Genomic DNA, 25,827 nt, shown 5'->3' on the forward strand with positions numbered 1-25,827 from the left:
AAGCTTAGAACAGAAGTCTAAATAACAAATATAAAAGACAAGATGATCAGTACGAGTCGAACACACACCAAAAGGAAGAATAAACAAAATCTGTCCATGTCAGACAAATATCATTTCTCAAAATAGCTGAAATGATGGCTGAAAAAAAAATAAATTATGAACCACACAATAGATGCGTGTTTGTTAGCAGCATTTCTCTTTAGGTGTCCAGTAAACACTTCCTCTGATTCAGAAGAGCGTTTTGTATTTATGGGTTTTAATAGGAAGAGCCGGAGCGTCATATCGACTGGCCCGCTCAGATCCTAATGGCCGTCTTAAATCTCATGGACACACACTGTATTCTGGGGTGAGTTACAGACAAATTAACATGGCGAGCGGAGCCAGTGAGGCCACTTCTGCCAGAAGGGAAGAAAACAATCACTTGAATGATTGTCGGACATTTAGGATGAGTACGGACAGTGGGCGAGGTGACGGGAGTGAGGGGGGGCAGCAACAGGAGGGAAGCAGAGGCTGGAAGAGATTTTCATCAGCAGCACAGAGCGAATGAGACGAGCTGGAGAGGGAGAGAGGAACACAATGTGCTCGCCTTCCATTATAAGAATCGTAAAATACTTTTAATGACCAAATATTGGGCTCTTTGAAACACGATATTGGATCATATTACAAGCCTTATGGTGTCACACTTTACTTCTCCCATTTTACTGCAGGCAGGCTGAATAATGCCTCTGGGTGTGTGTGTGCATGTGTGTTTATGCATTTCTGGGGTTGTCGGTTAATTCACTGTAAACCCATTACTACTAAAGGTTACCTGAAACAAGATTTAAGGAAATCTACACAGCTTACGGTGTTTAATATGTAAATGTTTTATTTCACATTTAAAACATGTTTCAAATGCTAATCATTTTTGGCAAAATGGCACTATAAGGTCATCTTTATGTCTGTGACAAAGAAAAGCAGAAATCACATTAATATTTAACCCCTCAACTTAAAAAAAAGCACACTATGTAATGTTGAAATTTTATGTGAATGACCAATAGGACATAGTCTAAGTAAAGTTTTTTTATTTATTTTATTTAATTTTTTTTATTTATTTTACAGATAGAAATGTAAAAAGTGGGGCATACCTATCTATTCAACCGCCTCTATTCTGGTGCTCCTAAATAAAATCCTGTGCAAACCATCTTTTTAAAATGATATCCTAAGTATCACAGATCTCCCTGAGGTGTCCCAGCGGAGGAGAGTATCGTTCAGAGAAGCAGTCAAGGTGCTCACCATAACTTCAGGGGAGCTGCTGGAGACCCACAGCTCAGGTGGAAGAGATGCTCTGTAAAATCTGACTCCAAGAATTTCAGTGTTAAACGAGACCCATGATGCAATATTCATACTTTGAATGTCTTTGTTCTTCCATTTGAGTTTTTACTGCTTCTAAAAAAAATACAACGCACTTAAAAAACACCAGTCGGTTTTTGACAATCAGAAAATGTTTTTTGGCATCTGGAAAATGAGCCATTTTGAAAATCCTATAGAATGTAATGTCACAAATCACAAAGATGTTGGATTTTGAGGAGCGTCTTTCTTCCCTGTACTTTTAAAACTTGTTGACAGAGAGCGTCCTTTCTCCATTTTCTCTTTGTCCTTTCTGATCCTGCTGTGTTTGCGATGCAATGTCAGGTTTGGATAACTGCAATCTGATGCAAGAGGAGAGGAAATGTCTCACACCAGCTGAACTTGAAGGGAGTGTTTGTCACACAATTGGAGCTGATCAATATGAGAATCTAAAGGAGGATAATATGCTAAACTTGATGCTAAATCAGTTCCTGAGAGGGACTACATCTGTTCCAACCGCAGTTTGTTCCCAAGAACATCAACCTACAGATACTAAGGTCTAAAGGAGAAAAGAAAAAGACAATTTTGGTCTGTACAAAAAAAAAATAATAATAATTCTGAAAATGTAACGTTTTGATATTTTAAAATAACAATAGTCCTATAGTTTGATAGTTGAAAACTGATCTATAGGACTAGAAAAGACTAAATGAAATGTAAATTAAAATAACTATTTTGATGCTTATGTATCTGAGATGTTGACTAAATTAATATCGGACTGAAAAGATAACACTCAGTTAAAACCATGCTTCTTCATGCCTGTGATAAAATTAGGTTGAAGGTAATCTTATCCCTTTACCAGCATGTTGCTTCTGGCTGGAAGCAATAGAAACATTTCCAGAAGAAGCTAAAGATAAAGATTTCAGTAGGAAGATTTTTAAACCTCAAAGATTTGGAGCTTATCACCAAAGATAAAACACCAAAATTAAAAGTGAAATGAAGCATGTCTTGGTGACCTGTCTAGGTTTGGCTCTGTGGAATATTTGGGTTGAGGCTTGTTTTGTAAGTTTCTTTTTTCTTGATCTTGTCTTCTTTGATCTTTATTTTAATCCGGCAAAATAAACTAAGCTAAATATCACAAAGCCCTATTTCTACCTACTGAAAAATTACTTACCGCTTAACAATATATGGAACATTATTCTGCTTCCTGGACTGCTGTTATTTTGTCCACAACTTTTACAGTTTCCTTCATTATAAACTTTTTTGGTAGATGTGTTTGCATCTCTTCTTTAGTGCTTTAGCTCTTTTTGGAAAAGCAAAAACTCACCGCAAGCAAGCGTAGAAACCGTTTTTGCGAAATCAAGGAAATTATTTAGAATTTTGCTGTTTATATCAACCTTTTCTAATGCGATACTTCAAAATGTGCAGAAAAAGAAGCTGATGAAAAACAAACATATTATAACCATCCCAAGTGAAAATTCACACAATCCTTCATAAATCTTCCTGCCTTTAAGAACTTCCATCCATCCATCCATTTTCTTACACCCTTGTCCCTTAGTGGGGTCAGGAGGGTTGCTGGTGCCTATCTCCAGCTAACGTTCTGGGCGAGAGGCGGGGTAAACCCTGGACAGGTTGCCAGTCTGTTGCAGGGCAACACAGAGACAAACAACCATGCACACACACACTCACACCAAGGGACAATTTAGAGAAACCAAAAGTCATGTTTTTGGAATGTGGGAGGAAGCCGGAGAGAACCCACGCATGTACAGGGAGAACACGCAAACTCCATGCAGAAAGACCCAGGCTGGGAATCAAACCCAGAATCTTCTTGCTGCAAGGCAACAGTGCTACCAACTGCACCACTGTGCATTTAGAAATTGGGTCTTGCTGGTAAAACTCAACAGGAAATAATCAAGATCAATAGCAAACAAAGTCTGCAGTCATGTGATAGCAAATGAAATTGAGTGCTTTCAAGTCTTCTCTCATGGAAAAAAAAAAAAACACAGCTGCTATCGGCTGGCAGTGAATGTCATTGCTGGTGAACAAAGGGAATTATGCCTTGACGTCTTAAGTAATTGAATCTCCAAAAGGTCCTCGTTTTACCCTATAATGTGATATAAAGACTCAGACTGGGTGTGCAGTCGACAGAAACGATGAACATGTATGAAACAGCATCCAGAAGAGATGACAGACAGCAGTGCCATTAACCCAGCTTCCTATTTCATGTGGTTCCTGCCTCAGAGGAAGTGAAGATGTGAGAGCATAAACCCCGGGAGGGTGTTCTGTTACCAAGATGGTGTGGGAACACGCCTAACACTTTGGCTGATATACTAATATTATCATGACTTAACCTGTCAGGACTCATATGCTTCGCAAAGAGGTGAGTCAGTGTCGTTTACAGAGAAGTGTCTATGGCAACAACTGCCTTCAATTTTTCATAATGCAGATTCTACAAGATGTTGGACGTATGCCGTAGGTCAGCAACACACAGACGCACTGACATGCCTTTGGTCCACATCGGCCCACATCCATGATGCAAATCTCATGTTCCACCACATCCCTGAGCTGCTCTATTGGACGTAGATCTGGTGACTGTGAAGGCGATTTGAGGGCACCGAACTAATTACCATGTTTCAAGAAATCACTTTGAGAACTTTGAGTGTTGAGACACGACACGTCATTCTGCTGGAAGTAGCTGTTATAAGATCGGTACAGGGCAGTCACGAAGGGCAGCACATGCTCAGCAACAGCACTGAGGAAGGCTGGAATATTTAATGTCAGTTGGTGCTCAAAATGTGACAAGAAAATAATCTCCACACCCATACACTGCATTTGAGACAGTTTTGATAGTTCCATGCTATTATTTTGCTTGCACTGAATCCTGTTCTCACAGCTGAACTTGAGTTAATCTGACCATGCAACAGCATTTTAATCCAACTCTCCAATTATTGCAAAAATGTGTTAAATAAACCATAATTATGTTTTTGTAGTTCTTTCAGAGTTGGCACTCTGTATATGTTGGATGTCGCAAGTGGTTAGGTGAAATAATGTTAGCTCTGTATTATCTCAAACCAGCCTAGTCATTCTCCTTTCAACTTCAACATCAAAAATATGCTGACCAGTCCGTCTGGGGCTATAACAGCTACACTTCTATTTATGTGAATTTGGACCAAACTTTTAAAATGCTGCAAGAAAATAAAAGAAAAAGAAAGAAACAAGAAAATGCAAATTCAAGTTTCCGTCTACTGGTTTGGGGCAACTCAACCAGGCTGATTTCATCAGATGCTGATGCTATATACAGTTATAATTAATAAAATGTTCAGACTGCAAACCATCATGGACCACACATCTCAGAAAATTGGAGAGTCCTCTCCTCTGAGCTGGAGTTTTAAACTTTGAGATTATTCAGAGTTTCGTTCCTCTGGTAAGACCCAGACCCACCAGTTGATGGGACAATTCCACCACTCCCATCAGAGCCTAGAGTGCCTCTCCCTGGCTGCTCCAGGCCGAAAGTCCTGTCCTCTGTGCTGGACGTTTGGGGTGGGAGAGTTCTCTCCTTCAGCATTTATCCAGGAAATGTGTTTCCATCTCCCCATCAGTGCATTAACTCTTTTTAGAAATAGCCAAAAACCACCTCAAGCGAACACAAACTTTTGCCAAAATTGAGGAAGTTATTTTGAATTTTTCAATTTTCCTCAGCCTTCTCAAATTCAATACTTCAAAATGTGCATAATAAAATGTTAATGGAAACACATATAGTGTCACGTTGGAATCACTTCAACATTTTTGCACACCCTGTCACTTACTGTAAGTACGCTGAATTGCTACCATGTGACAGCGACTGATTCGCTGATATACATTCATTGTCTATTACACAATATATTAAGCTCAAAGCTGGAAAGCTTCCCCTTCCTAAAATATTGGCCTAAGTCATTTTGTGCCAGAAGTTCCTTTTTTTAATTTCTTTCTTTTTGGGCAAAATCACTTTTGGCAGAAAACGACTTTGGTCATTATTCCAGGAAGGTGACAATATGCTAGTGCAGTAGGACTTCCAACATCAGAAATCAATATTTGACAAACAGAGTATGAACACTGTATTACAGTGTTGGAGTGATGAACATGTGAGCACAGAGAACACTGTGACCTTGTCAAGTGACTAAAGCATAATAGAGAAGTCTTACCTTTTTGGCTGTCAATGACAAAATTGCCCTCATCATTTCCTGTGGTGATTTTGTACGTGATCCCATCCCCATCAGGGTCCTTTGCCAGCACCGTGGCAACAAGTGTGTTGGGCCCCGCATCTTCTGACACAAATGTCCGGTATCTGATGAGATACATGCAAACAGCGCTGTCAGTACTTTACCTACGCTCCATGTGGGACACATCTGCAAACTGTTGTAAAGACAGGAGTTTGTTTTCAAATTGAAAATGTCAACATCCCTGATGATTGATGTTAAGCCAGCAATCAAATTTTTATCAATCCATACCTGAGTCTAACACAGGTTTCTTCAACAGAGGATGAACAACCAGCTCTGAATTGGGAATTCAGAGATTAACAACATATAAGCCATAGGATAATCCAGGTCCAATGTGTGTTCACATTCTAACTGACTGAACAAAGTCATAAAAAATATCCACAAAATTAGGAAAATCACTGACCAACGGCTCCTTGGGAGAGCAGATATGAGTTTTACAATCTTCCACCATTAAAATCTGGTCATATTTTAATACAGCATCAGCCAAAAATTCCAAAAAGTCAGTGAAGAAGCTTTTATTAAACCTTGGAGGAGAATAAACTACTGCAGAAAGTAGTAGGAGATAACAGCCCATCTTAAAATGTTGGATTATGGGTCATTGGGGAAACTTTATCTGCAGACAACAGCTAAACCGCCACCATGACCAGAAGACATGGAGAAACAAAATATGCGCAATTGTCTGTTTTTTTCAGAAAACACACTTTACTCTCTGTTGGAAATTCAAATCTCAGTTAATATATACTGGAGATTTGTAATCACATTTCTACAGAGTAGTTTAGATGTAAATTATGGAAAATTACTGTAAATTTATAACCATCATCAAAAAAGAAAAATAATTGAAAGATCAAAATATCTGGTGGCATGTGGATCCTTTTCAGTTACAAGAAGACCAGAACTGCTTAAAAAACATGTACAAGTGGTGTAAGAAAAGTGATTGAAAAAAAAAAACAAATAACATGAGTTTATTCAATAATAAGTCAGGAATATAATATATAAACCTCCATCAGTGTTCCATGTACCTAAACAGCTTGAAGTAGTAGTTTTGTAATAACAAGATAATGTGAATTTCTTGAGCATTAAATAGTCTCACATGTATTTTCTATTTTATCAACCATACATACTGTAGCTGTAGCTTCAAAAATTCCTCCTCTGTTTAATCTCCTTATCTTGAAGTAGAACACTTTGAACCTCAGCTTTTAACTTTCTGACCTTGCACATAGATCAGAGGGATTTTATATGCTTTGGTAGCCAAGCTTTTCTTGAAAGGTTGACCTCTTTACTTTGTTGACATGAGGTGGAGGCTTTCTGGGAAAAGCTTATCCTCACAACACCACAGCATATTTGACTTGTAAGGTCAAGATTCAATAAATAAAATCCTCTTTTTTACCAATGTAAAGAAAGACTGGCCACTTAAACTAATATATAGGATTAGTACCTGCTGAAAACCACAATACCTACAATGTTATAAAAACTATCTAACTCCTTTCAGGTTATTTTTTTCTTTTTTGCCACATGCCAAATTAGCCCAACATAACATTTACTTGTTGTAATGGTATACGCTTTCCAAATCAATATGGCTCTATGCAAAAACATAGACGGTAAGAATTTGCCCTGCAATCGGTGGATTGCCGGTTCAATTCCTGCTCTGTCCATGTCTGTTGTTTTATCTTTGGGCAAAACTGAGACCGATGGTGCGATATAGCAGCTTTGCGAGATGGTGAAGTGTCTTTGAGTGTCCTAATAAAGGTCTATTTAAGTCAAGTACCACCACTTGAGTCATAAAATGACCTCCTAATTTTAAGATGTTAATTTAGATTCTTACAAACCAGACACAACTATAGAGAACTGCACAAAAATAACTGGAAAGCAGCCAATTTCTCTATTCTGTAGAATAAAGAAATTGCTTATATGAAGTAGACTTAAAGATTTCAAAAAATATAATTAATTCAGCAAAAATTACATCTGTCAAATAGGGTCAGGTTTTTTTTTTTCCTGCTGTGACAAAATGATTCAGTTTGTGTTCACCACTTGTCCCTTATTCTGTCTCATTCACTTATTTTTATATTTGGTTATAATAATTAATTCAAACATTGCCATTTTGCTTCACTTACTATACCGGGTTTGTTTGTGTTGGCATTATGTTGCAAGATCTATCTGTTTAGGTTAAAGTTAGTATTTCTGGATTATGGGTTGAATTTGTTTCAAGGTGTATTTACTTTTCTTTGTACTCACCATCATTTGTCCTTGTAGATCTGCAGGAGTATGGGAGAGGCCGGCCCAGTACTTCCTGGTTAAATGGCTGGATGATGTCAGTGATTACCTTATTGGGTTCTACCAATTAGAGGGTTTTTCTTTTGTGTATTGTTTGTTTGTTTTCCTTTTAAAAATAACCTTTTGAGTTATCTTGTATTATGTAATTTATTTTGCAGATAACTTCATTATGTAGGAGTTTGTAAATTGATTTGTAGTTTTTTGTGTTTCTCTGTTTAAATGTTTTTGACCTGTTCCTTGGTGGCTSTGTCCAATCAAGCACAGGTGTGGTGCCAATTTTGTATAAAAACAGTGAGCTTTTGGATGCTGAGAGGGAAGTCCGATTAAAGACTGAATAAAAAAAGTAATTGGAAGAAACTCAAGCGGTGGCTGGTCCTGATTTTCTGCTCACCTCTGATCCTTGAGCCTAAACTACCTTACACCTGCATAAAACAAAATTGGGACCAATTGGTCAAAATTGGAAAATTGGATGAAAAATATTTTAAAATGTTAAGGAGGTTCTGGAACCAGTCTCCTTGAGAGGGGCTGGACGTACCTCCACTCTGGAGTTACCCACGGTGAGAGGCGCCGGGCAGGAGTGGGTATACTTGTTGCCCCCCATCTTGGCCCCTGTACGTTGGGGTTTACCCCGGTGAACGAGAGGGTAGCCTCCCTCCGCCTACAGGTGGGGGGACGGGTTCTGACTGTTGTCTTTTCTTACGGGCCGAACAGCAGTTCAGATTACCCACCCTTCTTGTTGGAGTCCTTAGAGGGGATACTGGAGAGTGCCCCTCCTGGGGACTCCCTTGTTCTACTGGGGGACTTCAACGCTCACGTGGGCAATGACAGTGAGACCTGGAAGGGTGTGGTTGGGAGGAATGGCCCCCCCGATCTGAACTCAAGTGGTGTTTTGTTGTTGGACTTCTGTGCTCATCGGTGTCAGTGTCCATCACGAACACCATGTTCAGGCATAAGGGTGTCCATATGTGCACTTGGCACCAGGACACCCTAGGCCGCAGTTCGATGATCGATTTTGTCATCGTTTCATCGGAGCTGCGGCCGTATGTCTTGGACACTCGGGTGAAGAGAGGTGACAGAATTTCTAGGCACAGCCAAGGTGTTGAGGGGATCCGTTTTGGTGGCCTTAGGATYGCATCTCTGCTTTTTGCGGATGATGTGATCCTGTTGGCTTCATCGGATCGTGATCTGCAGCTCTCGATGGAGCGGTTCGCGGCCGAGTGTGAAGCGGCCGGGATGAGGCTCAGTGCCTCCAAATCCGAGGCCATGGTCTTGAGCCGGAAAAGGGTAGAGTGTCTTCTCCGGGTCAGGGGGATCATCCTGCCTCAAATGGAGGAGTTTAAGTATCTGGGGATCTTGTTCACGAATGAGGGAAGAAGGGAGCGGGACATCGACAGGTGGATTGGTCTGCTGTGAAACGGGCGCTGTACCGGTCCGTCGTGGTGAAGAGAGAGCTGAGTCAAAAAGCGAAGTTCTCGATTTACCGGTCGATCTACGTTCCCACCCTCATCTATGGTCATGAGCTTTGGGTCATGACCGAAAGAACAAGATCACSGATACAAGCGGCCGRAATGGGTTTCCTCCGCAGGGTGGCTGGGCTCTCCATTAGAGATAGGGTGAGAAGCTTGGTCATCCGGGAGGGACTCAGAGTAGAGCCGCTGCTCCTCCACGTCGAGAGGAGCCAGTTGAGGTGGCTCGGGCATCTGGTAAGGATGCCTCCTGGACGCCTCCCTGGTGAGGTGTGCCGGGCACGTCCCACCGGGAGGAGGCCTTGGGGAAGACCCAGGACACACGGGAGGGACTATGTCTCTCGGCTGCTGCCCCCGCGACCTGACCCCGGATGACGCGGAAGAAAATGGATGGACGGATGGATGGAAGGAAAAAAATGATAGCTTTAGTAGCTTTTACTAAAGTAATGCTTCAAATATAGATTTTGTGAAGTATTTTTTTCAAACTTTTAACTTTAACTAAAGAAAATTAACTCATTCATTTTAACGAAAATGTTTGATATATATATAAATGTTCTTTAATTATGACTTTCTTTAACAAATTGTGAAAATAGTCAAATACTGTATATAAAGAGAATGGGAATGGATTGATAGGCATGTTTTCCATCAAATGATTACAGCTTTTTCTAAGAATTGCTGTTACTTTGGAACAAACAATCTAACCCATTTGTCAACTCAGTATTAATATGTATGGAAGCATTTAGTGCATGACCTGATATCCTATTCTAACATGCAAAATTTCCCTGTCAAAGTTGCCATACACAGATTCCATACAAACAGTGAACTGAAATCTTTCAAATACCAACTTTTCAATTGACAGCAAATAAAAAATTCAATATCTATGAATTTAATTAGGCCATTATCTATTAAATCTCCTCAGGACATTGACCAGCAAACTAATTATGCTGGAAATATTTTTGCGCTGCCTTTTTCCTCAGTTTGTTTCCATCGTTTCATTCAGACAAGAAGAAAGACGCTTCCTGGAAGGTAATGTCTGTGGAAATTAGTCTCAGGATTTAATTAGAAAGTTCATTTTGTTTCTGCAGATAAGGCAAACAGAGACTTGAAACAGGAGCAAGACGTTAACACTATAGTGAAATTTGCATTCATTGAAATGTTTAATTATTTTATAAATATATTTTATAAAGAATATATTCTTTATAAATATTTTATAGAGGTGATATTCTTCTGTCTATATTCAAACAAAATTGTTATCACCACTCAACAAGTGTGATTTCAACTATATATATATATTTCTTAAGTACATACATTTACATAAAATAAAACCTTCCTCTTGATTGAAAACTTAAATCTGCAGTTAACAATTTAGAAAAATAGTTTTCTTTACATATTTGTTAAAACTGTTACTATGTTGTGACAGCATAGTATAAGACAGATCTATAAAAAACCCCAAGCTCTTCAGCTTCCTTGTGCAAACTACAAAAATACCCCGCAGCCAGGAGGAGGGTCATATCGCTGTCAATCTTGCTCAAGTGTGGCCATTAGCTCACTTAGCGGTGCATGCACAAGTTTAACTGACAGAGTTTTTACTTAGACTTAACATCGGCATCAGAATGTAGAAAAAAAAAAAAAAGAAAATCCGAGAAGTGGATGCAAAGGTGATTTAGTACAGAAGCTTCAAGCGGATAATCAGAAGAAATATGATATAGGCTATGTAAAAAAAAAAAAAAAAACTTTAAGAAGTATGTGATGTTCTCTCATAGTTGCAACAGTCACTAGAGCCACATTAGCTGGTCTGGGATTAGCTTGCCTTAGGGCTTAAACCATAAAGCAAAGCATACAAAGCATGAAACTACAACCAAACCTCTTTGTAAGTTCAATCAAACTGTTCAGACAAACATCAGAGATATTCTCAAACATTCAGGGCCTGGATGGTCAGTGATTGTACATCATAAGCTTTAGATCACATATAAGAAAAGATGAAGAGAAGCATCAGAAAAATTATCTATTTTAAATTTAATATATTCCTCTGAACACACAATATATAGATCTGTGTTAAAAGAGGGAAACCGCCTACCACTCTGGATCAGTTACTGTGTACACTCACATAAAAAACAACAAAAGTAAAAACGCATTTCGCTTGTTTTTTTTCTGCACTGCTCAATAAAGCTGGCCCACTGTGTAAAAAAATCCATCCCCCTGTAAAATCTGAATTTAGCTGGAATTAACTACATTTTCTTTCTTAACATCAGCTGGTACACTCATGCTTTATCACTGCCTGAAATGTAGAATAAAACAAATCCCACTAATACAACATAAAAAGAAGAAAGGAAAAAAAAAGTGACTTACATCCATCAGTCTGGAAAAGATTGCAAAGTTTTTACTAGAACTATGAATAGCAGCAATAATAACATTAATAATAGTAATAATTTATTAACCATAAATGAAAAATGGCATAGAACGGTGATGAAATTTCACAAACTCACAAACATTATTCCAATGACACAGAGATGACTCACCGAGCTCACAACGCAACCCATAACATCATCACATGCCTGTGCAGGTCTCACTTGCCTCAGTTAGGGTCAGAGTTCATGACTGAACATCAAGAAAGCAACTGGAAAAAATGGCATCCATGGGAGAGTTCCAAGGCAAAAAAAATACCAGAGTACATTTGGAGCATTTCAGGACAAGATCATTATAGATTAATAAAAAATGGTGATGTTAGTTAGTGTGATGCTTCTATGCTTCATCATTACCTAGACGACATGCCATGACTTTGTGATTGATTGAAGAAAAATTCAGCTTTCAACTGGAAAACTTGGTGGAGAATGTCCAGCTACAAGTTCAAGGCAGTAAGCAGGACAACACTTGGTTTTTGTAGCAGGTCGATAATATAAAGTCTTCTAGGTTGACCTCTAAAAAACCAACAACAGCAACAAAATAAAAACTGCAACAATTGTTTTGTACACACCTGAAAAACTGTGAAGCATAATTAGTGCTGGATGGTAGGCCAGATGAACTGATGTAGGATTGATGGATATCAGATGGAGAAAATGAGACTGTTGAGAGCAAATATGTGACATTGAAATGACATGATGTTGTATGGCATTTGCAAAGACTTTACTTACCATACCATACCATACCAACTTTATTTATAAAGCACTTTAAAACAACCACAGCTGATACAAAGTGCTGTACATTAAAACACAGCATAATAAAAAAAAATAAAAACTCTTACAGTTTAAAAACAAAAACATACACTCTAAAACTAGATCCCGCAGGAGTTAAAAGCCAAGTAAAATAAATGGGTTTTAAGACGAACTTTAAAAGTTGTGTAACTTGTGTAACAAGTTACAGTTTCAGTGGCCAGTTTTTCACAACTCCATTATCGCAGAAATTCACGCAAAATCAACAAGTCCCTGCATTTTTTCGTGCAAATGAGTAATTGTGTATTTACTACAAATTTTCTGCAAAAAATGGTCAAAAACATTGGGTCAAAGTGACTGCCAACTCCCACCTGTATTAGTTGCTTCTATCACGCTGGTGCCTCAGCTTCACTTGATGCGAAGTTATAGTCCATGGTCATTCACATAGTCAGTAACAACAATCGAGCTAAATACCTTTTTGTGTCAGTTTTGTTTGCTTTTCTCTCTCATGTTTTCTTCAATAAGTACATCTCAAAAGGGGTTTGATGAGAAATGAAGTATAGAAAAAAATTCTTGCAAAATGTCTGAAGTAGCACCAAAAAAAATGCAAAAAAGAAAAAAAGAAAAAATTCAAAAGAAAATCACAAACAAAAAATTTGGAAATTCAGGAGGGACAGTATTATGGAGTTACTTCTCTTTTCCAGCCATTGTAAGCTTCACCATGTTGCTAACTCTATGTGTAAGGCCACTGAAACTGAAATACATTGATAAGTAAACAATGACATTCATATTTCCGATATTAACCAGTAATTAGACTTGTGGGATTGGTTTTTATGGACTTTAAAAAAAACAACTAGTTTCTCATGTTCTATGCTACATACACTTTCTTGGAGAGTCGTTTCATTAATGCTGCATGCTCTGTACCTCGGAAGGGACACATTTAATTAAAAACACAAAATCTGACTTTCTAAAGCTGGTAAAAACAATTATGGAACAACAACAATAGTGTAGCATTATTAGCTTTTTTACACCCAGAAGGCTGCAAACAATTACATACATAAATTCTAATATGAGCCTGTGAGCAGTAATAAAATGCTGCTGTTTTAGCCATAGTTAGCCCGTGTTACTGCACAAACAGCTTTTCCCACCACGTCCAGCTCAACTGTGCACCATGCAGCAGTTGCATGAAACCCACAAAGCTCTCATCAATATTCTTCATGTTTCTTGCACTATTGCGCAGAAGGACGTGAGCGCACTCCTTGTTGATTTCTCAGGTGCCTCTTTTTGATTGTTTGCTTACACGTCCTGCTGTAGGAGATCCACAGAGGTGATTGGCATGCAAAACCAGATGCTTTTTATCATAGGATGAATAACCCAAGTGGGCAGTCATATTAAGCATTGATACCGCGTAAAAAGAAATATGTCGTAAAAATTGCTGCAACAGCAGATAAAATGTTTCCTAGTTGGAATAGAAAGAAAGATCCCAGCTTGAGCAAGGTTGTGTTAAAATATGATGAAAAGCAGCAATACAAGCAACAATAAAAAACTTTTGTCTTATTCTTGTGTTTACCAAAAGTTTAAAATGTAGGTTTAAAAAACAAAATAGCTGGGACGATACTCTGTTGCTATTGCCTCATGAAGCCCTCAGTTTCCTGACAGAAAAGGTTTGGATTGTAACCACCCCCCTCCCCCGGTACATCTTCAACATGAGTGTCTTTTTTTCAGTGGAAGATTCAAAATCTGTACATCATCAACACAACTGCAGCTGAAGCATCACAGAATTGATACTAAACGAACATTACTTCATCTCACACTATCCTATACAGACACTCTCCCACCTCGTCATGCACGGTGCTTGAAACTGAAACACATGATGTCACTTATGTCATTTATAATTAATTCAAATAATATTTATCGGACCATCTGGAAGCCATCATAGAGTATTCATTCACAATCAGTCAAAAGAACTTTTAATATAAAAAGTGCTAAAGCCAAACTTGAAGTACAGATGAAGTACCATCCATCCATCCATCCATCCATCCATCCATCCATCCATCCATCCATCCATCCATCCATCCATCCATCCATCCATCCATCCATCCATTTTCTTACACCCTTGTCCCTTCGTGGGGTCAGGAGGGTTGCTGGTGACTATCTCCAGCTAACGTTCCGGGCGAGAGGCGGGGTCACCCTGGACAGGTCGCCAGTCTGTCACAGGGCCAGATGAAGTACCCTGACAGAAAAATACCTTCAGTGCACAATTATCTGCTTCAGTTGTCTCTCTTTGTGCAACTGCAGACTTACAAACTTTTTCTGAGTAAATGAAAAACAGAATGTACAGTACAACCAAGAACACAACATTTTATATACAACAAAGGGTAATATTACTGACAAGTAAAAGTTGTTACCTCAGGATGCAAAGTTTTCTAAAATAATATTTCATATTTTTATCTAAGTTTTTCTTCAAGGACAGCTGCAACTTGGAATTCTCAGGTATTCGTATTATTTCTGGAATTTTATGTAGAACTCAGGCACAGTCAGGGAAAAGATAATGTAACACTGGCTAACAACAGATGGCCTAATTAGAGCTAGGTGCTAAAAGAAACAAGAAGTCCAGAAAACTGCAAAACAGCCGAAACACAGTTCATTTTACAACCTGCCTTTGATTCTTAATAACTGAAACACTGATCGACATATTTGATGCATATTTGATGGTGAATATTCTTTATGATTTTGATGAGGGCTTTTGACAAAATTTGTTTCATAATTGCTTACTGTATGACGTTTTTATGATGTGAAGCATTTTGAACTGCTTTGTTGCTCAAATATGCAATACGAATAAACTCGACTCATGACAGTCCAGCACTACACATATTCAGTTGGTCAATCAGTACAGTCGATAGCCAATATTTCAGTGCAGACACCACATGGGCATGCAGGCTGTGAGGACGAATATCGAGTCCAAGAAAAAGTGGTCCAGATCAAACTTGGGATGACATGAGGATTGTTGCAGATGTTGCCTGTCTTCTTTAGATCTGTCATGGAGAGAGCAATTTTCTCTGTAAGCCGTCTACTGTGAAATCAGGATCTAAGCCACAACCTCAGAAAACTGAAGAAAATGAAAGAAAAGACTGCTTTTGTACTCAGGATGACAAGTTTGGCCTGAGCACATGGACTTCTCTCTATAGCGAGGCGATTTGTCCAGGGAGTGTCAAAGCAAACAGTCGGCCACAGACAGTTTTTAACCTTAAGTATATGTTATTATCTCAGATAGAAGGCATTTGTAAAGGTGTTCAATAGGTTATATAAATAACTCAAATGATATTTTAATGGCATAAACAAATGGCAAAGGGACTAAAGTTCATAAAGCTGCAAAACATCCTTTCTCCTTTCTGCTCAGTTCCAAACCAAAAGCTCTTTAAGTTACAGAATAGCAATCTGACTGAATGCTGAAAAAGACTAATGCTGTGTTCAAGTTGTGCTAAAGGAACTTAGTCTATCGGCAAAACTATCCTAGCCTGAAATAGAATCCCAATGCTTCAAATAGAAATTTATATGAATATATGTACTTACTCCTAAAATTGTGAGCATTTCTTTTTAACATAATTATCTTTACTGCTTTTTCTTGAGTATATTTAAGAGGCAACAGTAAATATTGCAGAGAGAAAAGGGGTACATTAGGTAATTTACAATAACTAGTTTGGTAATTATTGAATTTTTTTTAGATCATCAACAGTTAAGTGTCAGAAAAAAATGCAATATTGTGATACTCTTTTTGACAATATCAACCCTTAGCTAAAATACAATAATCAACAACAAAGATCTGAGTCGTAAACAATTAAAAAGCAGGAGAAAAAAAAATAATGCAGAAAAACTTGATTGCTTAGACAAGCTTCCCTCTTGACCTGGCAAAACACACACACACGCGCATTCTCGCACACACATGGGTACTCATTACTGAACGCTTCCAACTCCACAGATCGATAACAACAGGCCACATTTTCTGCCTGGATAATGACATATTTAATGAGCCTTCTATCTTTTGCTCTAATTTCCTGTCTTTTCATCATAGCCATTGTCCCGAGCCTGAGGAAGAGTTCATCAAAGGCATCATGGCATCATGGATGCATTTAAATGAACATAAAGAAGAAAGCACGTGTGAGGCTCCCTGAATAAGTGTAAATTGGTGTGTGTGTGCGTGTGTGTGTGAGTGTGTGCGTGTGTGTGTGCGTGTGTGTGCGTGTGTGTGCGTGTGTGTGTGTGTGTGCGTGTGTGTGTATTGTCAAATAGTATTTCTGGGTCAGTTGTGCCAGAAGACTGAGGGTCAGGAAGGGAAAAACTGATTATTCTGTTGTCACTGTCATTAAATCAATACCTTCCTGCTTGAACACACTCAAACGTATGCACACACACGCCCACGCACGCACACGCACACCCCCCCACACACACACACACACACCTTCTCACATTCATATCAGATGCACTTTACAAACGACACCACTTTTCCATATCCAGACCGTATTTCCCTTGGACTCCCTCAATTACAGAATGCACTTCCATGCACATAACGTTTGGGCTCAGGACCTCCTGAGGGTGCTAGTGGGCATGGTTGATTGACCCTGCCTCACCAATCTGCCCAGCTCTCTGCCAGAAAATCAACCAATTAAAAGATGCAAGCACCACAGCAGCAAGAGGGGCCGGGGAGTGACGGGGGTCTGAGGGGGGCGTTAACAGAAGCTGCTACGCTGAATTTGGAAGCAGCTGCAAAGTTCCAAGCTGAATATGCAGGACTACCAAGCTCTTTCTGCTGGGATGTTCCGGGTTCATAAACTTAATACTGAAGCACTTTTCAAACATTTTAAAGGAAAGTTTGCAAACTTTTTCAACATCACACTTTGGAGATAAAAACAATACAAATGAACAATTCTCTGTTACATATTACCATAATTAATAATATATGGAGGTAGTATTCTATATTGTACAGAAGTGATAAGGTAGATTAAAATACCGTATTTTCCGCACTATAAGGCGCACCTAAAAACCTTCGATTTCCTCAATAGCCGACAGTGCGCCTTATAATCCGATGCGCCTTATATATGGACCAATATTGAGCCACAACAGGTCTAGCAACTACGGTAAGCAGCCACTGACTTCATTTTCGCCCGTAGAAGAAGAAGCGCGCGCTGCATGCTGGGATAGTTGTCAGAACGCTGGTTTGTTAATAAAGTCTGACTGACCTATCTACCTACCGACCTGATAATCAGGTCGTCTGCAGGTCACTTTAGCACCATGTTCTCCATGAACATGCTGTGCGCGAACCGAGAAGGGTGACCATCATCCGGCCACGCCCCGGCCCAGTCGCGGAAGGCTCTCCTCGCCGACCCGAGTCTGACTGTTTTGTTGACATTTTTTATGTCAACAAAGTGGCTTTAGATGTTCATCCAGGGTGCTTCGACTAGACTAGAGTTACCAAGGGACCAGCCCCTATACATTTAAAGCCGGGGGGGGGGGGGGTCAGGGGAAGAGAGACAGAGACTGTGGCTGCAGCGTGTCGGTTGGTCTGTGTTACCCAGAAAGCAGTTGGGCACAATATCGCAACACCAACACCGTGAGTGAAACAATGACTGGGGCAGACTACTATATAAGGTACCCGGGACCACTTCTTTGTTATTACATATCCATATTTGTGTCCCGTATAGATTCAATATGGGACAGGTGGAAACCCTAACTGTAGCGTCTATTCTATGCGCCTTATAATGCGCTGCACCTTATATATGAATAAAGTTTTAAAATAGGCCATTCATTGAAGGTGCGCCTTATAATCCGGTGCGCCTTATAGTGCGGAAAATATGGTAGTAAAATAAAAAATTATACACCTGATTGGTCTAAAAACAAAATTACTAATTTAACAAAACAATCCCCAATTTCAAAAAAATGTTTATATCACACAAAATATGAGACAACCTTTATTTCGATTAAACAGATCAAAAAGTCATTGAGCCATTAAATTAATTTAATTTGAACTACATAAATAAATTGTATTAAGGTACATGACATTCCTGCTCAAATTAAATTCTTTAACACAATATAAAAAGAAAATTACAGTTAAAAGTCAAATGTTAAAAATGGCATTTAGCAAAAAGAAATAATTTTGGTAATTCTAACTGACATAAAACAAGTTTTTCTGATTTAACTGCCGACAGTGAGAAGTAAATGTGTCTGTGTCTTATTAGGCATATAAAATATCTGTTTTCACCCGTAAATCACATTTTCAAAATGTAGGTTTTTAATCAAACATATTGCACCTTATCATAAAACGGCGCTGTCTGAATATCAAGCACTTTTAATCTATGACTTTATATAGAATTCAATCTCTACCTTGAAAACACCCAAAAGAAATTCAAGCATTTCCAAGGATTTCAAGAGTCAATAATTTTCTCATTTATAAAACCAAACGTTTTAGTTGTTTTAAATTATAACAATGTTGACTATTGTTTTACTTTTAAAAGATTTATTTGATATTCGAATTAAAAACAAAACATTTAGCAGCATTTAGCAGCTCATTAGGAGAGTTGCTAGTTCTGATCTTCTGAAGCTCTGCAATGTATTTAGTGTTAAAAATATTTTCTCCTTTACAGATTTATTCTGCTGTTAAATATTTCTGAACATCAATTAAATGTTAAAATTGGATAAAGAAAAACTGATAAAATGTCTTCAATTAATGAATTCATTCGGGAAACTGTAATCGCCCCTTCTGAGTTATGACTGAACTCCATTTTTTTTTCTTTTTTTTTTAGAAAACAGAGCTGAATTTCACAAGTCAAAGCCAGGCCTGGTTATAATCTGACCTGTAGATATAAGAAATATTCTAACTAAAACCTCGGTGGTGGCTAAAGGATCAGAGTCCCTGACACTCAGCCCACGTTCAGAGTGTCATGGACTGGAAGGCCACTCAAACAAGCAACGGAAAAGCACATCACAGTTCTAAAATACCCACAGATCTAAAGATCTGTTTTTCCATAATCACTATCCTTACATTTGTAGAAAAATCAAGAAAAGCTTTTGTAAGCATCAGAACTCCACTCCAATTATAAAGTCTCTGGTGTTAGCATCACGTTCTGCTACTCTTCCTGAATATATGGTGTAGTAAAGAAGTAACATTTTATGGAAACACTGAAACAATGTCTCAAGACATAGACAAAGACTTTTCAGTTTGGGTGCGAATAAAAACGTAGCTTAACGACAACAAAGTCAGTGTTTCAGAACAGCCTTCACAAAGTCCTGATCTCGTTCCTTGAAAAACATAGTGGACAGAACATAGAAGGTTGGTGCATGTAAGGCAGCCAAGCCAACCTGACTCAGTTTTTCCATGAAGAAATACATTTAATAAGACTATTATCAAATCTAACAACCTTCATATGAAATTCAGAATTTTAATCAACCATATTTCTACTGCTAACTGTAAGTCTCATCACCACCGACTGTAAGTGTTTATCTCAGCTCTTACTCACATATGTTGGGAAAACTCAGGTGCCTCGTCGTTCACGTTGGCCATTCTAATTCGTACCGTCGTCGTTCCCGTCCGGGGGACCTCTCCCTTGTCAATTGCCATGACGACAAACTCGTACAGGTGATTGGGTCTCTCGTAGTCCAGAGGTCCCCCTGGGAAGATGGTCCCGTGAGGGGAAATGATAAAATCTGGACTCAGGGTGTAATAGGTCAGGTCGGCATTCGGTCCGGAGTCGCAGTCGTTGGCGGACACTAAGAGATGGGGAACAGGAAGAAGGAGTTAGAGAATGAAAAAACATCACAGTTAGAGCTCAACTAAACTGTTTCATCATTACAAATGTCCCACAGATTGCAGTTCCTCAGACTGCACTTCCTCTATCCTAAATTCACAGAATAGAGGTGATTAAAGAAAAAGTAAAAGACTTTGAACAGCAAGCTGAACTGAATGACATGAGCTGTGGTAGAAAAAACCCTGGAAATCAAATAATTGGGTTGATTTCCTTGTTTTGGTCTTTTTTACAGTTCTTTTGGTTTTCGACATGATGATGCTGAAAAAAACAGAAAAAAAATCAAGGAAATCTACAGTGTATTACGCAAGCATGCTAATGATAGAAAAGAAGTTATGCTTCTACTTTCTAGAATAGTACAAAGTGTTATTTGCACAGCAAGCATTGAAAACACTGTCATTTTGCAACATTTCTGCCCGTGCTGCTCACATTGGGAATCCATGGAGCCCGGACCCGCTTGTCCGCAAATTGATTGCCTTGCTAAAACAGAAAATTCCACCAGGGATTTGAATAAGCATATTTTTACACTAACAAGAACATTTCCCCATCAAAAGCTCAATTCTCCAATTCACCTTACATTGCATTTAGCTCATGTGCCCGTACAAACAATGTACACACCCACACACACACACACACACGCACACACACGCACGTACACACATATATGAATAATACATGTGCGAGCACTCACACATAACGAAGAAACAACAGCTAACAAAGTGGAATTCTTCATTGCCATGAAGCCTTAGGGGATTTTAAACAGCATCAATTCAATAGTTTGAGGGTAGTTAATTGAACAAAAGCAGGCAAAACTAATTTTTACAGTTTATAAAAGGGAGGTTTTTGAGGTTGCCGTTTATTCACCTCATTTGTTATAATCCATTATTTTGTCTTATTTTGTGCAGACTGCATCAATTGATTTTTTTTCTCTTCGTTTTACAGGAATGTGAACAATAATTAAAACTTTTGCAGAGTGTGGCCTTCGTTTTTAATTTCTCCATCCATCAATCAACTGCGATAAAGTCACTATAAAAGAGAGGAGTAGGAGTGTGTGTAACCTTAGGTTTGATACAGAAGAAGAACCATTTTCTTAAAACATACCTACAAACTTCCAATAAGAAGAGCTGCTGTTTTTGGGTTAGGGGTTTGGTCTAGTATTGAGGCATGAACCGAGTTCGGGTTAGGTTTAGGTTTAGATATGTACTGGTAATGCTTAGGTTAGGTTTAGGGGTTAGGCTATAGAAATAAATGAAAAAAGAATGGAAGTCAATGAAAGAAAGAGAGAACAAGGTGAACTGACAGAGGAGTGACATTTTTGATTAGTTCCTGTTCTAACTGATGTTCCGGAACACTCACTAGCGAGGGTCACTCAGTGATTCTAGGACCCTTGACTTTCACAAGGAAGTGCAATCCGTGGGACGGGGCCATCCCTGGCCCCTTAATGTTGTGAGGAGAGAATGCCTCTTCATTTACAAGACTTGTTTTCTTTATCCTGGCCGTCCTGATGAAAGAGAGAGGCTGGGTTTTCTATGCTGATATTAAGGGGAATTTGCCACAAAACAACTGTTACTGGAAGAGAGAGCTGTGGTTGAAGATCTGTGAGACAATCCAGGGTCGAGAACAGTCCACCGTGTTCTTTCAGGGCCGACTGAAAGAACAAATACCTATACTGTAAAAAAAAAAAAAAAAAAAAAAACTCTCAAATTTACAATAAAATATCGGCACCTGTGGTTGTCAGAATTTTATCATTTTTATACGGTAAAATTCCAACAGCAATAGTTGCTGGTACTATACTGTAAGTTAGAGATATTTTCTCATAGTGTACACGTCTCTGCCTTAGTGACGCTGTAATTCTGCAGCATGCTGCCAGTGTGTGATCCCTGGACAGGAGAGACTAAAGCCTTCTGCCACCCAGGTGGGACTGTTTATAAAGTGAGATCCAAGGTCCCTGAATGTACAAGATACTCCTTTTCCTTCTTTCTCCCCTTCCCCGTCCAAAATCCCACAAAGAGTTGAGGAAATGATCTGAAAAATATTTGAAAAAGTCTTACAGTTCTTGGAGCTTGGAATGGTTGAATAATCAGTGCACAAAGGTTTCTTTATTGTTGTAAGAATTAGATTAACTTTATTTTTTTGCTGGTTGTGAGTGTGTTGGGAATGTTTCTTGCCAGGTACGACCTGTAAATGTGGATTAGGTTGAATCGTAATAAATGCATTCTTTGATGCAAGATGTAGTTTTGCACTGACAAATGTACAGACTCCTTTTGAATGTCTTATAAACTGATCGTTTAAGGTGTGAGGAGAATCATTCATATCACACTGAAAATTAGATGATTGATGTATGATGATTTTTTCCCTCCATCAGTACTCTTAAAAAAAAAAAAAACACACCTTAAATTTTTTTGAAAACTTGCAACGTATTTCAAATGAATGCCTTTTCAATTTTCAAAAAAATGTTTTGTGAAGAACCACGTCTTTAAAAAAGGAGTCAAATAAGTTGTTACCTTGTCTCATGTCCTAATGTATGAAAATAGTACTATTTCTTAAACATACATAACTGACAGAGGTTGTGTATTGAAATAGAAAATATTAAATCATTGGGAGAAAAGTCCGAGCCAGCCTGTGAGAGATCACGTTTTAAAATACATCATTTAGTCGGTTTCCTTATGACATAAAAGATGAGTTTTAAATTTGCCAAAGGAACAGAGAGAAAACGGTTAGAAGAATAAGGTATGCAAACACTTGAGCCTGCATTTGCGTTATATCTCATCTTCATATCACCAACGATGAATCTCACTAAGAAGAAACATTGGGATGCACAGTTTAAACTTAGGATACCAAGTCAAGCCGGAAATGTCGGTGTCTTCTTCACGCGTTTTCTCTAATGTGAGAAATTAAAACTAAAGTCCGAGTTAGGAGTTGGACAAAACGCATTTGTGTGTTTACTCTGCAGTGTCCGCTTGCTTAAAATGACTGACAGGTTTGTGAAGTGCAGCTGAAATGCAGCAGCTATTCTGCTGGTAAGTGATGAACTACCTCTCATGCATTGATAGGTGAAAAATGAACGGTAATAGTAGTGTCTGCCCTGAGTCTAACTGCATGCAGCAGCCAGCCACATGGCACACGAGTCAATATTTAATTTACTAAGTACAGATTTCTACTCCTCAGAGCACTGTTTGAACATTTATCAGAAAACCTTTTGGAATCTTGCATCCGGATTGTTGAGTTAAATCACTATAAAGGAGCCTGGAGGCCACTATGCACTGATGAGCCACAACAGTGAACGCCTCTCACTGGTTCCCAGCCTTGGTCCTTGGGGTGAACTGTCCTACATGATGTAAAGAGACTTCACGCTCCATCACACTTGATTTAAAAATAAAGATCAGTCCAACACATTACAATAAGTTCTACAAACTTAAATCAAGCATGTTGATTGTGAAACATCTGAAGCAACGTGATCTCTGAAGGTTTGGGACATACTGGATCAGACATCATGTGACTCTGGGGTTACACACATGCTCCGTTCCTGTGCACTGAGTCAGGAATATCATGACTATCATAATAAGTAGGAGGTTAGTTCTGCTAGCTTGACTCTAAGAGCCTTAACATGCACCTGTGTAGGTCGGTGAGTTTTAGTTCAGGTAGCACTAAAATAAGGTGATCTAAACACCTACATTCTGACAGATCACCTGTAGAGCAGGTGTTTAAGTCAGCTAACCACCGGCCACTTACTAATGATCAAACAATAAACATCAAGCCCAAAAACATTAAATGCGTAATGGAGTAAATGTTCTGTTTTGTGGGGGAATTTTAGCTTTTTGTTGTTGATGTTGGTGAAACACCTGAAAGTATCTCAGCTCTTTCGGCTAGTTTAGCTGCTGTTAGTTGGTTGCCACAGCAGCGGATCTGAGTGTGGAACAAAGTCAACACAGAGAGCGCGAGAAAAAAGCAGTACATCAGTGATTTTTAAGTTGTTTTCTCGCCTGTTTTTCTGTGTTATTTTTCCTTTGTTGTGGCGCACTGCAGACGCTGTAATTTCCAAGTTTCACAAATGGACAGAAACTGAACTAATTGCCTTATTTGCTCGTAGAACTTGGCAACAATCATATCAATCATCAAATAGGATGAAATGTTTCATAAAGCATGGGAGCCATAGCAGTTATGGAAAATGAAATACTTAGAAAAAAATTGTTTAACCCTCTGTTGCATTTTGACAGACACCAAACTATAGATACATATTTTAAAATCCACAAATACTTGAAAAGTCCCTCAACGAACATTGATAACTATAAATATTAAGACTTCAAACACCAAATATATCTTAATTTGAATTCATGCGCGCAGTGGAAACTGTCTTAGTGATGTAGTGGAAGTGAAAATCTGTGATCTTATTATTTCTGCTCTTGTGGTTTCAGCCAATCTGTGAAAGGGAAAATTAACAGGAATACTGGATGCTTTGCGAACTGCAGCCAATAGTGTAGCATTGAACCTACATATTTCAGCTTCCAAAGTCGTTTTATCTCATATTTTAGATATGTTCCAGGCAAAAACCCACAAACTGACGGATTTTCTGTGAATAATTTGGGGTCATGTTACGCAGAAATATCCATAAATCCACATACATTTGAGGGTTCACTGGATTGAGGTTGCTCAGTGTTGGGCTGTTCAGTTTTAGACGTAGGATCAGAATAGAACAAATCTAATTGTATTAAATGGAGATTTTCTTAAAATATTAAAACTTTCAAACTGTAAAAAAAAATATATTCAAATGTACTTATTTCAACAATTAAAGTCTAACCATACTGCTTTCACATTTGCTTTCTTCCTGTTTGCACATCATCCTCTCCCAAACCAGTATTCACGTGTGTGTGCACAGGAGCACAGGAGGGGGGGAATCTCTCTCCTCCTCTGTGCCCCTGTTGATGGCACCAAACTGCGCCTCCTACATCACACATCTCACAAACCCATCCACCAATTTACTCCCTCACTCACACACCATTATGTTACACCTAAGGACTATTTTATACATGCAGATCCTACAAACTAACAACATTTCACCTTTAAGTCTTAAGAAGTTCTGGACCATGGCCTCCTTTGAAGTGGGTGAAGAGTTTATTAAGTCACTGCACTCAACTGGGGACAAATATAGCCTTTTGCTGGAAGTTAGTGAAGTGGAATAAAAAAGGGTTTATTTACGCAATATCAAAAGCACAGCCCTGAGTTTTATTCATATTTCAGCAATTATTGTTTTGCTATTATCCACTCCTAAAATTCCTTGACAATACAGCATGAAAAAAAAAAGATTTTAGAGAAAACTCTTAGATATTTTAAATAGAAGGATTAAATGTCAAGAAAACAAACCAACAAAACCACTGCAAACTCACCCAAACGGCCTTACTTTTATGTAATGGCCTGATTAAAGTATGAAGATGATGACGCTGAAGAGGGTGATGATAATACCTTTGAGCAAAAGCAGATGTAAAAACAGCTGACATGAGTCCAACACTCAGAGTTTCAGCCTGTAGTCAAGTATAATGAGCATTTCCAGTGAGGGGTCCAAACTGTC

At 38.6% G+C, this 25,827-nt stretch overlaps 1 protein-coding gene across 1 annotated transcript in view; it reads right to left on the reverse strand.

Moving 5' to 3' along the window:
- Positions 1–25,827, reverse strand: part of LOC103462246 (neural-cadherin) — a 357,031-nt gene that overhangs the window by 188,363 nt on the left and 142,841 nt on the right. Inside the window, exons 7-8 of the mRNA XM_008404906.2 lie at positions 19,977–20,226; positions 5,505–5,647 (exon numbers count right to left, since the gene is read on the reverse strand). Coding sequence (XP_008403128.1) covers positions 5,505–5,647; positions 19,977–20,226 — 393 coding nt within the window. The remainder of the gene's footprint in view (positions 1–5,504; positions 5,648–19,976; positions 20,227–25,827) is intronic.

This window comes from Poecilia reticulata, linkage group LG3 (assembly GCF_000633615.1).
Source record: "Poecilia reticulata strain Guanapo linkage group LG3, Guppy_female_1.0+MT, whole genome shotgun sequence".
Lineage (NCBI taxonomy): Eukaryota > Metazoa > Chordata > Actinopteri > Cyprinodontiformes > Poeciliidae > Poecilia > Poecilia reticulata.